General features: G+C 40.2%; 1 protein-coding gene across 1 annotated transcript in view; it reads right to left on the reverse strand.

Moving 5' to 3' along the window:
- Positions 1-16349, reverse strand: part of tln1 (talin 1) — an 84987-nt gene that overhangs the window by 15442 nt on the left and 53196 nt on the right. Inside the window, exons 22-43 of the mRNA XM_042731971.1 lie at positions 14720-14833; positions 13500-13613; positions 13279-13413; positions 10440-10662; positions 10036-10045; positions 9897-9967; positions 9364-9572; positions 9018-9137; positions 7822-8019; positions 7554-7693; positions 6356-6449; positions 5179-5268; positions 4960-5080; positions 4177-4194; positions 4026-4131; positions 2996-3179; positions 2761-2901; positions 2025-2206; positions 1656-1788; positions 1461-1562; positions 1214-1384; positions 19-266 (exon numbers count right to left, since the gene is read on the reverse strand). Coding sequence (XP_042587905.1) covers positions 19-266; positions 1214-1384; positions 1461-1562; positions 1656-1788; positions 2025-2206; positions 2761-2901; positions 2996-3179; positions 4026-4131; positions 4177-4194; positions 4960-5080; positions 5179-5268; positions 6356-6449; positions 7554-7693; positions 7822-8019; positions 9018-9137; positions 9364-9572; positions 9897-9967; positions 10036-10045; positions 10440-10662; positions 13279-13413; positions 13500-13613; positions 14720-14833 — 2924 coding nt within the window. The remainder of the gene's footprint in view (positions 1-18; positions 267-1213; positions 1385-1460; positions 1563-1655; positions 1789-2024; positions 2207-2760; positions 2902-2995; positions 3180-4025; positions 4132-4176; positions 4195-4959; positions 5081-5178; positions 5269-6355; positions 6450-7553; positions 7694-7821; positions 8020-9017; positions 9138-9363; positions 9573-9896; positions 9968-10035; positions 10046-10439; positions 10663-13278; positions 13414-13499; positions 13614-14719; positions 14834-16349) is intronic.

Below are 16349 nucleotides of genomic sequence, written 5' to 3' on the forward strand. Positions count from 1 at the left end.
ACTGCTCCAGTTCTTACCATCTCCTGAACGGTGACAGCGATGGCTTTGGCCGTCTTCACCATCGTGGTCTGATAATCCACAAACGATCCTTCAGGTTCGACTCCAGGCCCGTCTTCCATCTTATTGATGGCTTGAGAGATGGAGTTGACCATGCCGCCCACCGCTCCTGCAGCACTGGCCGCCTCTGACAGAGTCGCAGCCAGATCATCCACTGCCTCCTTCATCATCTGAACCGACTCCTCCAGAGCCTCCTGCGTGTGAGCCGCCTGAGGACACACACACACACACAGAGTACTGTGAGACTGAGCACTACAACAGATACACTACCGTTCAAAAGGTACAATTTTTAATGCAGTCTCTTATGCTCATCAAGGCTGCATTTATTTGAATAAAAAAACAGAAAAAACAGTAATATTGTGAAATCTTATTGCAATTTCTAATATTGGTTTCCTATGTTAATACACTTTAAAATATAATTTATTTCTGTGATGATGTACTGAATTTTCTGCATCATTAATCTAGTCTTCAGAGTCACATGATCCTTCAGAAATCACTCTAATATGCTGAATTATACTCTAATATGCTGAATTATATCAGTGTTGAAACTGCTGTGCTGATGGATATTTTTTTGGAACCAGAGATACTTTTATCTTTGTTTTTTTGACAAATAAAAAGTTAAAAAGAATACAGCATTTATTCAAAATAGAAATATTTTTTACTATCACTTTTTATCCATTTAACACATCCTTAATTTAAAAAAAAAGGAAATTAAAAAATTTACAGCCCCCAAAACTTTTGAATAGTAGTGTATGTTGTGACACAAAATTTCTGAAAACACTGTTCTTTTTAACTTTTTATTTATCAAAGTATCTTGAAAAAAATATCAAAGCTCCCAAAAAATATTAAACAGCGCAACATTTGTCAACATTGAGCATAAATCAGCGTATTAGAATGAAACTGAAGAGTGTAGTAACTGTGCTGCTGAACATTCAGCCTTGCTTCACAGGAATTAATAGTATTTAAAAGTATATTAAAATAGATAAATGTTATTTTAAATTGTAATATTTCTGTATTTTTGAATAAATAAATGCAGCCTTGATGAGCACAAGAAACTTCTTTAAAAAAAAAAAAACATTAAAAATCTTCCTGATCCCAAGCTTTTGAATGGCAGTGTATAATTAAAACTCCCAGAATCCAGCTGCTGGCGTCTTACCTTGTGGTTTCCTCCAGCCTCTTTGGCCGTGTAGAGCATCTGTAGGGCAGACTCAGTCAGAGTCTTGGTTTGATCCAGCACGCTCATCTGCTGCTGGCTGTTCAGGATCTTAGACGCTGTACCGATGGCAGCCATGATGAGCGGCTCAAAGTAACTGACCATCTGAGACACCTGTGAGAAGACGGCACACATTTAGCTCCCAATAAACCCTGAGACCCGCCGAAACACATTTAGAAACAAGTCAGACCTTGTGACCCAGCTGAGAGGCGTCGGAGTGGGCCGCGATGGCCACCGGTTCAATCAGGTTACTGATCTCTTGCACAGACGCCGCCATCTGCTCGTGAAGGGCCTGCAACACAATATTACAATACCGCTGCATTACATTAATGACGAAGATGAAAGCTGCGCCCTCAGCTCTGAGGATACTGCTGTAGTTCATCACCTCATGGGAGATGTCGTCTCTAGGCGTGAGCTGCTGGCTGATGGCTGCCAGAGACGCCTTGTCCACCTCACGGATGCAGTTATTAAGAGCCTCAATGGCGTCATCACACTCCCTCTGACCTGGAGCCTTCTCCCTGAAAACATTTACATGAGAGTATATGAATATGATACGTGGAAATTATGATAGCATCACATCTCGCAGCATTGATGCTGGTATTGAACTGAAATGAAACAACACTGAAATTGATAATGGTGTTGAATTGAAATTTATGAATGATGTTGGCTGTATAGAATTGATTATGTTATTGATCTAAACTAAACCAACCCTGAACTGAAGTCTTGTCTTTAGTGGATTGAACTCTGTGAATACCTCATGTTGGTGATGAGTTTCTTGATGGAGTCGGACACTGTTCTGGAGTGTCCGGCCAGCACAGACCATTTGGGCGGGTCTTTGGGGTTGACGGCCAGTGAGCGGGCCGTCTGGATCATGCCTGTAGAGCTCTCAAGCATGGTCTTAGCGGCCGCTACGATGGGCTCCATCGCTGCCAGACCCTGCAATCAAACACAACAGAACTTGTAACTTCCAGCATGGTCTAAACAGGGTCTTCTATTTCAGCCTGGAGTCTGGTTCCCACTCCTGAGCCCTGCACAACCCTGTCAATTCTGCACTGATCTATTCAATTTGTATATAGACAGAAAAAAATGGAAGAGCTTTTTTTTGGCTTCTAAAGTCTGAAAGAAATGAATATGCTCTAATATGCATCCACAATTTAAAAAATATAACAAGGCAGAAAACTGTGTTTGTCATGGTCTTTTGTTTTTGCAACATAATTGCAAAACAACATAATGAGTTTTTGTGTTGATTTGTTACGAGTAATCTTAAAATTTTCAAACTTGTTAAAGTTTTTTTTTTTATTACAAGATTATTAAAGTAAACATACCTACTTGGATATGTAAAATATAAAATATTTTGAATTTCCAGCAAAAATTACTATACTGTGATATACACCACAGTTAATAAAAAAAATATGGGATTGGCAAGACTGAAATGTTTTTTCAGGCCCAAACTATTGAATGTTAGTATATTCTGTGATATAATGTGGTACCTCTGGGCTGATCTGTGCAGGTACACTAGCAAACTCTGGGTTTGAAGCGAAGGCAGTCAGGTTATCCACAGCCTCGATGAGCGGCCCAGTGGCTTCCTTACACTTCTGTCTGTTCTCCTGGTTAAAGGCCCCATCAAGAGCCTGAGGTTACAGCACAAACACAGAGTTACATTCACCATAGTGATACCAACACTGCTGATCAGAAACAGACTGCCCTGCGAGTCTCAAAACTCACCTTGATGGACTTGACGAGGTTGGCGGTGCTGTTCGCCACCTCTTTGGCACTCTGGACGAACTGTCTCTTAGCAACTGGGTTGGATGTTTTGGAGGACGCGAGTCGGCAGGCGTTGCACAAGGCCGAAGTATGTTTGGCAACAATTGTGGCAGCAGAGAGGACCTTGGGTGCATAAAACACGGGAGTTATTTTGTCAGGTTATTTGTGATGACTTAAAAACTAGGTCAAAGCGTTCCTTTAAGAATTCACTTCCTATTTTGAGCTGTGAGTTCAAAGGAAATATCCAGATGTGAAATATAATAAGTTGTGAAAGTCGATCAGGCCATTTAACAGAAGCTTTAAGGATTGCACATTATCACATTATTATTTTTGCTGAATTTTGTAAGCAAAAAAGGTCCACTATCTATTGGACCAACAGTCACTTTCAAACAGGGCAGCTTTCTATTGGTCAACACAGTGAATCAACATGTTTACAATGTGAACAACTTCAACACAAGCAAAATCTGCGTAAGGAAATTGTTAACCCTGACACAAAACTCACTCAAGTGCAGACTGAAATAAATGGACTTTGCCAGCAAAAAACCATCAAACCACTTGTAGTAGTTAATAATACAGATCTGAATGCCTTGTCAGCATCTGACGCTATCTTCACGGCAAAAACCGAGTTACAAATTACAAGTTACAAAGAGATACAATTACAAAAGAAAAAAAAAGAAAAAGAAAGAGAGTACATTTAAAGTAATACAAGATGTTTTACATTTACATATGATAAAAAGTCCTTAAGTAAGCTTACTTTATAAAAAGATGTCTACTTGCATTAAAAGCAGGAGAGTCTGGCAAAATCATCAAACAACTGTAAATGCGATCACACCTTTAGTCCTCCTCGTGTCACAAATATGATTTTATAAATGTTGCGTAAAAAATTTCATCTGCCATTAAGATACCTTCTCAGTAATCTACTTCTAATAATGCACTCTCCATGCTAATATCTAATATGTATTATACTTTCAATAATTATTTCTCCATGCTTTTAACTAGGTTCTGACAGGCCATCTGGATCGACTGCTTGGCTCGTGCGAACTGTGAGGGGTCCACAAGCCCCTTCTGCCCAGCGTGACTGTTCTGGTCAGACACACCCACAAGTAGGTTCTGACAGGCGTTATTGTTTTGGTGTTTGGCACCCACCAGATACGCGCCCTATGAGAGACACACAATTCAAACATGCTCTCTATGGAGATTCCTGTGAAGCTGCTTTGACACAATCTGTACTGTATGAAGTGCTATAGAAATAAATGTTTCTGGACAATAAAAGGAACAGTACACATCAACAAAACCTCCATAAACAATATGGTATACCCCACAAAAAATAATTATTTTGACGAAAATTCTATTGACAAAAATGAAAAATTCTGTTCACAGCTTTAAGCAAGCAATCAACAGTTATGATTTTTATCAAAATCGTACAGCCTAAGTTGAAAAAACACAGCTCAAGCACACAAAAATGAAACGAAGCACTTCTGAAACAAATGGCAGCTCTGAGTGTTTTTGTGAAGCTGTTTTTAGGACGACACACAGGAAGCAGTTAAATATGACTCACTGCACATCTAACCCATTATGAACTCTTTTCACACAAGTGTGTGAGAGTGCGTTTTTGTGCCTGTAAATATTAAAAGCATGACGGTGTGTGTGAAAGTGCAGAAGGCAGCAAAGGAGAGAGCAGGAAGGCAAATGTGTTTGTTCATTTAATGCGCTCCTGTAACTCCAGATGTTTGATGCATCATAGCCCTGGTGCATTTTATCACGCACCGCCTCTTTAGGTCGACTAATTTAGCAGAGAGTTTCACACACACACACACACACACACACAGACACACACACACACACACACACACACACACACACACACACACACACACACACACACCAATCACGCACCGCCTCTTTAGGTCGACTAATTTAGCAGAGAGTTGCTGCCTCAGTGAGACCACACAGCGCTTTGGATGCTGAACTGACTGAGTCTCCAAATTCTGGTAAGTTACTGTTCTTGGCATTATGGGAAATGCCAGCCATGGCCTCACCCAAAACCTGCACATGACATCAACATAAACATAAACACACAGCTTTAGCTCAACACTGCGACTGAGTCACACAGTGTTTCATAGTGAAGCGGATCTGTGTCGCACCTTTGAGTTCTCCATCACACTGTCAATGCAGTCAAAGTAGCCCATATCACTGACCGCTTCTGTGGGATTCTCCAGCATTCCTCCGACCGTCTGCGGACACACTCACTGTTAGCACACACATGCAGCACACAGATACTGCTCTGAAGTTTTTATGTTCAGGTTTTAGGCTTTAGTTCTGCCTTAAATTCTAGAGAGAGCAAAAGTTGGTTTGTTATTAACTGTTTAAGTCCATTTTAACATGGGAACAAATTAATGTCCACACTAGAGCAACGATCTTCAACGTTCAGATTACATTTCTTAAGAAGTATCAAGTTAATTAAAAAACAAACAATACCTTTCAAACGTTTGCAGTCAGTAAGATTAGAATAATAATAATAGTTTTAATTATGTAAGATTAGAATTTATTTTATTAATAGTGGTATTAATTTTTCTTTATTATTGGTGGTTTTAATGTTAGATTTGGTTTGCAAATAAACGGTTCATTTGAGCTTTCTATTACAGCACATCTGTTTTCAAGGCTGATAATTAGAAATGTTTCTTGAGCAGCAAACAGTATATCAGAATGATTTCTGAAGATCATGTGACACTGAAGACTGCAGTAATGATGTTGAAAATACAGCTTTGCATCACAGGAATAAATTACATTTTATAACATTCACATAGAAATAAACTATTTTAAATTGTAATTATATTTCACAATATTACTGTTTTACTGTATTTTGGATAAAATAAATACAGCCTTGATGAGCAGAAGAGACTTCCTTCAAAAACATTTAACATCTTACTGACTCCAAACTTTTTAACAGTAGTGTAACTTGTCTAAAATACAAAGTATGAGTGTTCTGTTGCTTTGCTGACATTTCCAATATCATGCAAAAACAGCACAACAAATTACTGCCGCTCGATATCAAACAGCATTTCAAGTCATGCAGCATATATGCATACAGAAGAACATGTATATACAAAAACTACATATTTTAGAAGTATTTTATTACATTATTCTACAAAAGCGACAACTGGTGACACAAAAGGTATCATCTCTCCTCATAAAACCCTGTTGAGTTCAGATTGAGATCAGTGCTGAATCAAACGCTGCATATGAGAGTGAGCGAGTCACTCACACAAACAAACTGATGAACATACAGAAGATGAGAAGTAAAAGAGAGAGTAGAAGCACCTCGAGCTCACGGAGAGCGTTGTCACACTCCTTCTGTCCCGGAGCCTGCTGGGTACACATGCTGATCAGCTGATTAATGCTGTCTGTCACCGCGCTATCGAGAGAGAGAGACACATTAGAGTTTGCTAGGAAGGGAAGGAATAGTGCAGGAGATCTGTGAGGAACAGTCCACCCACACGTGTGCTACCACACACTGACTCTCTCTCTCTCTGATGCTCTGTGAGGGAGTGATGGGAGTTTTTGGATAGCGAGCGCTGTAAAGCCATTAGCTGCTGTTGTTTCATCGCGTCTTCCTCTTTCCCCTCGCACACACATCAGAGAGCAGCAGAGATACAAACAGGTTTGCTTTTATAGATGCCTATTACATAATTGTGCTCATTCCAAGCCAAATGTGTAGAAAAGCGAGCGTGCCACTTATGTAATGTATGTCAATAGAGGAGCAGTGTGTGTGCTTGAGTGCACAGTTTCTACAGTTACTTTCACAGGCGCTGTTAGGCTACATGCCACCACACATCACAACATCTGACTCGATCCTCTAAAGAAACCCAAATCACAGCGAGCTGCATTTTAGATGCACTCCTGACATGGTTTCAAATAGTAGCTAGGATAACTATACGGCCTTTTTTGGCCAAATTTGAAAGATGCGCTCACATTTGCCATTGCTCTGTGAAATCCAGTGCTTCATACATCTCTGTGCTACAGACAACAGAGACTTCTTTGTTTGCCAAATTTTGCTGCAGTTTTGCTAATGTGATTGCGCCATAAAACAGAATCACGTTTCCCAATACCAGAATGCTTTGCTATAAGCTAAAGGTGTTGCAATAATAACCATGACATTTCAAAAATGAAATACTGATATAATGTGAATACTGCACATATGGCAATATTGTAATTAATCCAGCACCATGATAACTGGTTGGCCATCTATCATAGCAGGTGGCACTATTGCACCTTAACACCGTTTGCCAAAAGCGTCCATCATATTCCCTTCATTAACGGGTTGCTCACGTTTGTACAAAATGCTGTTCAAGGGTGCAAAAACTGTTTGAAATACACCCTTCTTCTACTTTTATGTTTTAAATGGAATATTATTGAAGTTACCAAGTCACTATTTCTTTGCCTAATTTCATAATTTGAATCTATACGGATTCTTGATGACAAAGCATGAACTGAAAAGCAGAAGACGGCTGATTCTAACCGAGCGGCAGCAGCGAGCTGGTTTTTGAGGTTGGGTGAGTTGGGGTCTGTGGACAGAACTTTAGCAGCCAGCAGGAGCTTGCTGGAGGACATGGAGATGGTCTTCAGGTTGGTGACCACTTGAGTCTGGTCCTCTTTAGACTACAGGAAGAGACGAGAGGAGAAGACAACATTCAGCTATCAATGAAGTGTCAGATGACTCAGGAATAATTCAGGAGTAGGGTTATGAGTGTGAGTGCTATAGCCAAAATAAATGTGTCTGCCCATACCTGGGATTGTCCAGCCATGTCCACTCCAGCCTGCAGGAAGTGATTGAAGTCTTGTCCGAACTTCCCGGAGGCTTTGGACAGGTCCTGGGTGGTGCCGCGTGACGCCTGCACCAGCTCATTGGCTGACTGGTTCAGTCCGGCCGCCGCCTCGTTCAGATTCGCCTGAGCCTCTTGGAAACTCTTCCCGCTCACTGGGAACTGAAGATCAGAGCAACTACTTAGAATAGGAACAGTGACTGTAATACGGCTCAATGAAATATTTAACAGGGACAAAATAAACACTAAAAGAGAAACCAGATTACAATGAGACAAGCCTGACTAGCAAGTTTTAAGGCCATGCAAAAGAATCCTGAAATTTCCAATTTGGAGAGCTGAAATGAGCTTTAATGAGGTTTACATTAATTTCCTGTTTACGTCAGTTCCTCACTGACACCAAACTCATGTTCTGCTGTATGACTTATGTCTTTCTTCTCATATTTCACGAACATAATTTCAATTCAGCTTAAAAGCCTTTCTAGCTTTAGTTAGGGTTGAGTATGATGATGAGCAGACTATGATACTGAAATGGTCTACTTAGAAATGTTAAAGCCTGTTCACACCAACATCAATATTTTGAATAAAAAAGCAAATCCATTGTCTGACAGTAGGTGGCGCTTATGAAACAACAGAAATGTAGCGACACACAAGCGCAGAGCTGTGCAGCTTTGTGTTTCTGACACCATCAAAGGAAGTCAAAGAGTATTTGCGGGTTTTTTTTTTTTTATGTTTATGTTTTTGTTTTTGCTTTTGTTTTTGTGTCTGCCTTTTTTTTCTTCTTCTGCTTTTTACTTTTTCTTTGCAAAACAGTCTGTTTAGGAGAACTTCCAACAGACTACCGGCATGTTCCTGTAAGAGTCTCACTGGTTGGATATTACGCATCTCCATAAAAACTGTAAATGTTTTTCTGGTCTGAACAGACACATTAATAGTAGATACCTGTTTGTCGCATCAAATTTTGGCAAGAAACATGTCTTGATGTGAACAGGCTTCTAGAGCTGGACAGTTTTTGTGTAACCAAGTGTGTTTGATGAGCTGACATTAATTACATTATATAAGGCACTTTAGATGTAAGTCACATGACCATCCAGATGACAACAATATTGCAAATTGCATTCTGGAAAATACTTTGTGAGTGTCTTTATGGCCAGGGGGCTCACTTTATCAGACAGGAGTTTCTTGCTGGCTTCTCCTACAGTTCTGATGGCATTATCCACGTCTCTCTGCCCCGGCAGACAGTTTACAGAGCGGTTCAGAGCCTGAGACACAGCCTTAGCTACCTGCAAACACACACACACTCGTCATCAGCAGATCATTTAAGATGCTTCTCCAGTTATGCTAATCATAGACACATAACAGGCAATTTTCTTTTCAGAATAATGGGCACTTCACCCTACAGCAGAGCTAATCTCCCATCAGCAATTAAAAGGGAGGTTTCCTTACTGAATTTAAACCCAGTCTATTGAGCTATTCTCATCTTTATTCATTCTGATGTAGTGTTTTAGCTTGGGTCGGTTTTTGCTTGGTGTAGTCTCTTCCTGGTTTGGCAACGGCTCTCTTGGTCTCCTCGATCAGGCTGGCGGATTTGTCCATGACATCCGTGGTGCTGTCCAGCATGGCGTTACGGGCATGAGGGTCCTCGGTGTTAGCGGCCACTCCACGAGCAGATGAAGCCAGTGAACGCAGAGCCTGAGCCACGTCACGAGCGGCCATACCTGCAAAACACACATAAACAATCCACAAACAGACATTAGGAGAGATTCAGGGGGCCCAACGAGGGGTGATTGGTTGAAAACGCTTACTAGCTTTCCAGGGTTTGACATTTGGGGAGATTTAGGGGGAGTATTATAGAAGGATCTGTCACAGACAGGGGGCCTGCCTGTGTTTGTTACAGCAGCGACAGATGAATTATATATTCCAAAGACAGGGGGCACTGCATAACATGCCATCGGACATGGGCTTGATCATAACCTCTGAACAGACAGTCAAAATGCTGAAACTAGCCAAGAGTTGGCAGCATGTGAGAAGGATGGGGTTACCTGTGTAGTTCTCATTGCCTTGGGTGGCTTCACTGAGCAGCTGAGCAATAGCAGAGCTCACGGCTTTAGTGCTGTGGTGTTAGTGGTGAGGGTTTTGTTGCTGGAGCCCAGATCCTGAGAACACCACACATAGGCCCACTGGTTGAAGTCTACTTCCCAAAAAGATCAAAGATCAATACAGATCTATGCTGCTGCTCTAAACTTGTTACAGAATGTTTCTAAGCTAAAATGTGCTTGAAAGGATAAATAAATACCAGTGTAGTGGCTTCTGTCTAGCAGTTGTTTTTGTGACATGAAGCACCTGACTTGTTGGTATAGGTGTGAAAACTGACACAAATGAAATCATACTTGCACAAACATACACTAGCAGCAAATACTCATTCTTCATTATATTAAAATGTTCCACATTTAGATTAATTATAAAGTCAATGCAAAAACAACGAAGCAACACAAAAGGAAAGTTTTGAAATTACATAGTGATGAAAACACTAGTTTCCAGCTCTGCTCACAAGTTTCTCAGGTGTCCTGGGATGCTTTATGAACAGTCTGCATGCATGCTGGGATGTTCAGTGTGACTAGTAGTGTACAAACAAACGCATGTAGAGCACATACACACACTGTGCGCTGACACACTCACCGTTTCTCCAGGCAGGGGTTTGAGTTTGCCTTCGGCAGCTGATGCTTTGGTCTCCTGCATGTCCCTCTCCAGCCCCCGTACCATTGTGAGAGCGTTATCAATCTCCAGAGGACCACACGCCTCCTGAGCCTGAGTCAGACAAACAGACAGATCGTATGAAATACACTGCAAAAGAGCTACATATGTTCACCAGGCCTCTGTCATGTTCACTTTGTATGCATGCGTATACTGCAGGTTTGAAAGAACACCCATCACCTGCCCTGAACACCTCTCCACACAACCGTTCACACCATTCACACCTCCTGCAACCCCCCTCTCCCCCCACACCTGCAATTCAGATCAGCGAAGATGAGGTGCGCCAGGTCTTCCAGAAGCAGAAAAGGAAAAAACCTGCCCTGAACAAGGTCTGTCTGAAATCCTGTGCTGACCCAGCTGGCCCCCCATCTTCAACACAGATCTTCAACAGATCACTGGAGCTGTGTGAAGTCTTCATGCTTTCAAACGCTCCACCATCATCCCCATCGCCCCAAAAAAATCCAAAATTACAGGACTACCATGACTACAGGCCTTTTTGGGGTGTGGCTCTAAACGGCTGTGGTCATGAAGTCATTTGAAAACTGTTGGCCACCTGAAGGATATTACTGGACCCTACTGGAGCCTTCAGTTTGCACTACAGAGAAAACAGGTATGTGGACGATGCAGTAACACATTGGACTGATTTTGTTCTGCAACATCTAGACAGATCGAATTATGTGAGGATCAGTGTATGTGGGACAATTCAGCTCTGCCTTTAACACGATCATCCCACACTCCTCCTGCCCACACCTTACTTAGCTCTTCATGCCCACCTTCGTCTGTATGGACCAACAGCTTACTGACAGAACAGGCAGCAGCTAGTGATCTGGGAAAATACACATCCAGCCACCGTACAATCACACTGGAGCTCCCCAGGGCACGTTCTTCTCCCACTGCTCTGCTCCCTAATAATACCGATTGCACATCTAAAACCCCCTCTGCCAATTGAAGTTTGCAGACACACCTCACACATCTCGGCCTCATTCAGGACCGGTGACGAGTACTGCTTACAGACTTAAAGAGCTGGCTGTTCTGGTGCACTCTCAACAACCTGGTGAGCTTAACCCGCTGGAGATGATCGTGGATTCTCAGGAGAAACCCCCCTGCTCTCCCTCCCCCCAGCTCACCATCATGAAACAGCACTGTGACGCAGTGGAGTCATTCAGGTTCCTGGGCACCCTCTCTCAGGACCGTGGGACATTCACATTGACTCCATTGTGAAAAAGGCCAGCAAGAGGTTGTACCTTCCTCGCCAGCTGAGGAACTTCAAACCTACCACAGGAGCTGCTGAAACAGTTCTACTAAAGCAGTCATGAATCCGTCCTCTGCACTTCAGTAACACTGGTTCGCTCAGCCCAGCTCAGTTCTTAAATCTGACCCTCAGAAGACTACAGGTAGTCCGGACTGCTGAGAGAATCATCGGTTAACACCCTCCCGTATTTCAAGAATCTATCCAGAGTGAGCAAAAGGGTGGCAAATCTGCTGGATCACATCCAGCACACCTCTTTGAACTGTTGCTATCTGGTCGACGCTTCAGAGCACTGAGCACCAGAACGATGACAGGAACAGTTTGCTCCACCTCCTGAAATGAACTTTCCTAGTCTGTGGATGACACTACAAGCTTTATATTTATACACAAACACTTATCTAACACCCATACTTAGTCTATACTTTTTGCACATAATATACCGTCATACAAAAACTGCCTATTGTAAATACCTGCCATACAATTGCAATTTGTATACTGTTATTTCATTTTGGTTTATTTTTCAACTTTTATTAAAGTTTTGTGTTCTGTCGCTGTCATTCTGTGGCACTGCTGAGCTTCTGTCACGAAAAGAATCTGTACCCCTGGCAATAAAGATTCTGAAATAATACGTTCTAGCAGTACTGTTAATAACAGACATATGACTTTCTAAATAAAATTTATCATCCTGTATTCTCTAAATTATAACTGGCTTCAATTAAACAAAGCAAAAGAATCTGATGACTTTTAGTTTGGATGACAGCACCTCTTTGTCCACCTCTGAAGTGTATTTTGTTGTGTGTGGGTGGTAGAATGATTTTCATATTAATTTTGAATTTTTGGTTCTAAATGTCAACTGGAAAGTGTGTCATTATCTGGGCACTGGTGGAGAATCTGTACCCAGAAAGAAAATAATAATAATAATAAAATATTTTTTAGATTGTATTACTTAAATTATAACAATTAAACAAAGAAAGAAATGAATATATTATTTTGCAATAACCTCTTGTACTGTAAAGTATAAAAACAAGTGTTTTATATTAATAATAGCAACAACAACAATAATGAAATATAATTTTTTTTTAATTGTTTTACTTAAATTATAACAATTAAACAAATAAAGAAACAACAACAATAATAATTTTTTTTTTAATTGTTTTACTTAAATTAGAACAATTAAACAAATAAAGAAAATAATATATATATTAAAAAAAAATTTTTTAAAGAACAATTAAACAAATAAAGAAAATTACTAATAAATAACATGTTTTATATTCAATCTACTGTACGGTAAATTATAAAAACAAAAATAAAAATATTAAAAATAATTTTAAAGAAAAACTTTATGACATGAAAACAAAAGTTAAAACTTCTCCCCAAACTAAACGATCTGTCACACTGAATGCAGAACGCTGCTGTGGTACCTTCTGTGCGGCTGTGCGCAGCTCAGCGAGGGCGCTGGCCAGCGTTTTGGAGCACTGACTGAGCTGCATGGCAGACGCCTGGTCACTGATGGTGGGAACCGTAGCTTTGGCCGCGGTCACCATTTTCGCTCCGGGCTGATGACGAGAGCAGACATCATGAGCTCAAATGATGCAGATTTGCACGTTATAACAGGAAGTGAAGGTCAGAAGAGTGAAAGGACCTGCAGGAAGTTCTGACTGGCTCCGATCAGGGCGAGCTGGGCGCTGGGGCTGTCGGGCTGAGCCTGGCTCCCTCTCACACCCTGAACCAGCTGAGGGATCTGATCCGCCACCACCTGCAAACAAATCAGCAGTTTGTGTCGAGTTATTATGTCGCTAGCCAAGGGCTTATGTGATTATCTAAGGTCTCGTCGCGATATTTAGTCCATGATAAAATCTTTATTGCGATATATTAAAAAAACAAAAAGACAAATGAACAATTGGAAAAATTTACAAAATTTTGTTGGGATTTAACCCATGTTCTTATCTAAGAAAACTAAGTCAGAAAAAAGTCAGTGAATTGACTTAAAGGGGACTCAACCCTCATTTTAATCGCTAAACTCACACCATGTGCGATAAACGAAATCACCTGAACAGTGTGTGCTTCACTTTGAAACATGCAGCACAAACAGACTTGATGAAAAGATTAAGCCATATTGTGCTTTCGGTTTTAGATCGTTTGACAGATACTGTGCTAAAACCCACATTTAAAGACCTTTTATGTTAGAATAAGAAGTTTAAATATATTTTAAAAACTATACTTTTTGCTCGGAAGACCAAAAGTTTCATATCGTCATGTGACCACGATAATATCAAGATAGTTTTGCCATTGCGATATTGATGATATCATTTCATCCCTATTCATGTATGTAAGTGAGGTTAGCAAATTAAAGTGAACTGTGACATATTATTTGGGACCAAAAATTATTCAGACACTTTGACCTGACCACGTTTTGCTTAAGTGTTTTTTCTTTAATTGCTAATGCAACCTTTTTACAAAACAGACTGAACAAAACGAAGCATTGCTTGGTAAATTTAACAGCTGACAGCTATTCAGTCGCATTCTTTACATACCTTTCTATCAAAGTTATCTGACATTATCAAGATGAATTTGTTCTGACACAGTTTAACTCTTGAGTTCTTTTCATATTTTATTACCATTTTCTAAACTATAGTGAATAAATCGTGATAATGTGAGAAATGTTAAAGGTATCCGAATACATTTTTGGGTTGACTGTATATCAATCATAACAAACTGCAAGCAGGAAAACTGTAGTGATGAGAGTCAAGCACAGAATTATGCTTTATGTTTATGTTCACATCAGTCATTCACAAACACAGTGCTTGTGTGAACTAGTTTTAACCCGAGAGAAACAGGAAGTGGGTTCTGAGAGACACACACCTTGCAGCTCTGCACGAGTTGTTGCTGGGCCGCAGGGTTCTTGTTGGAGGAGGCGGCGTGCTGCGCTGCAGATATAGTCTGAGTGGCGGCTGCCGCGGCCTGCTTCGCTGCATTCTGACCAACAGAAATGACACAAACATATTTATTTGGAGGAGGCGGCTTTATGTGCTGTAGATATAGACCAACTTCTATCTACCTGAACTGGGAAATTCAGAAATCTCAAAAACTGCTTGTTAAACTCACATTTAAACACATTTTCAAATCAGCAATAATATCTGACATCAACTGACCCATTAATGTGGTTTCTTACCCTCAAAATTGTGATTGGCCCCTTTTTTTTTTTTTTTTTTTTTTTTTAAGAAAGCAGGACTTAAGGCCCGTTCTCACCAAGAAGGTTAACTATAAAGACAACGATATTAGCGTCCACACCAGCGAACAATATCTTCTGTTTATTCTAAGTGCACGCTCGTCTGCCGCTTTAAATTCTCGAGCTTGTTACAGCAGGATGGATTCTGATTGGCTGTCAATTTTTTATCATTCATCAGCTGGAAAAAAAAAATCGTTTTGAAAGTGATTCCAGTGATATCGTTTTTCTTTGTCTTTATCGTTATAGTTGTGGTGTGGACTCTGCTGTTCTTTAATACTGAAAACGATTTTTAGATCTATCTCTTTATCGTTATCTTTATAGTTATCGTCCTCAGTGTGAACATGCCTTTATTCTGCCATATTGTGCATTGCATTTTCTCCCATTCACAGTATCTTTTTTTAGATCTATCTCTTTATCGTTATCTTTATAATTCTGCCATATTGTGTAGAGTTGCATTTTCTCCCTTCCTAAAATGACTCGGATCGTTATCTTTATAGTTATCGTCCTCGGTGTGAACGGGCCTTTAATCTGCCATATTGTGCATTGCATTTTCTCCCATTCACAGTAAAATGAGTGAACAGTGTTTAATGTTTTTAAAACAAGTCTCTTTTGCTCTCCAAGTTGAAGCTTAGGTCCCACTTTATATTAAGTGGCTTTAACTACTATGTACTTACATTTAAACGCACTTATTGTGTAAAACCTGCATGTAATTAATTTCTATAATTGCATTTATAATTACACTGTTGACTGATCCCTTACACCATTAATCACCCTTAAACCTACCCATACCACCAAACCTGTCCCTAACCTTACCCGTATCCCACCTCAATAACAGCAGAAGTGTTTTACAATGCAATATGAACAGTATGTACACTGTACTTCTTTTTTGATGGACCTATGTAGTAGTTAAGGCCACTTAATATAAAGCCGGACTGAAATTAATTTATAACTTTTTAAAATAATTGTTTTCTTAGAATATATTTTTAACTTTTAAAAGGACACTGAATTTATAACAGTAATAAATTACACTTTAAAATCAATTCGAACAGAAAACTGTAAGATCCTTTGTGTGCATAAGTGACAGACAGACTAGTTGGTTTTTAGGGTCTTTTGCCTGCTCACTAGGTGTTTCTATGTAGTTCTGATATTTTAGTTGGTTTAAGTTTCTTTTTGATAGTTGCTAGGCTGTTCTAGCTGGCCGCTCGGGCTTCTTGGGTCTTCTGGCAAGTTACTGGAGTATTTTGGCTGGCTGCTGGAGAGCTC

This window comes from Cyprinus carpio, chromosome B10, assembly GCF_018340385.1.
Source record: "Cyprinus carpio isolate SPL01 chromosome B10, ASM1834038v1, whole genome shotgun sequence".
NCBI lineage: Eukaryota > Metazoa > Chordata > Actinopteri > Cypriniformes > Cyprinidae > Cyprinus > Cyprinus carpio.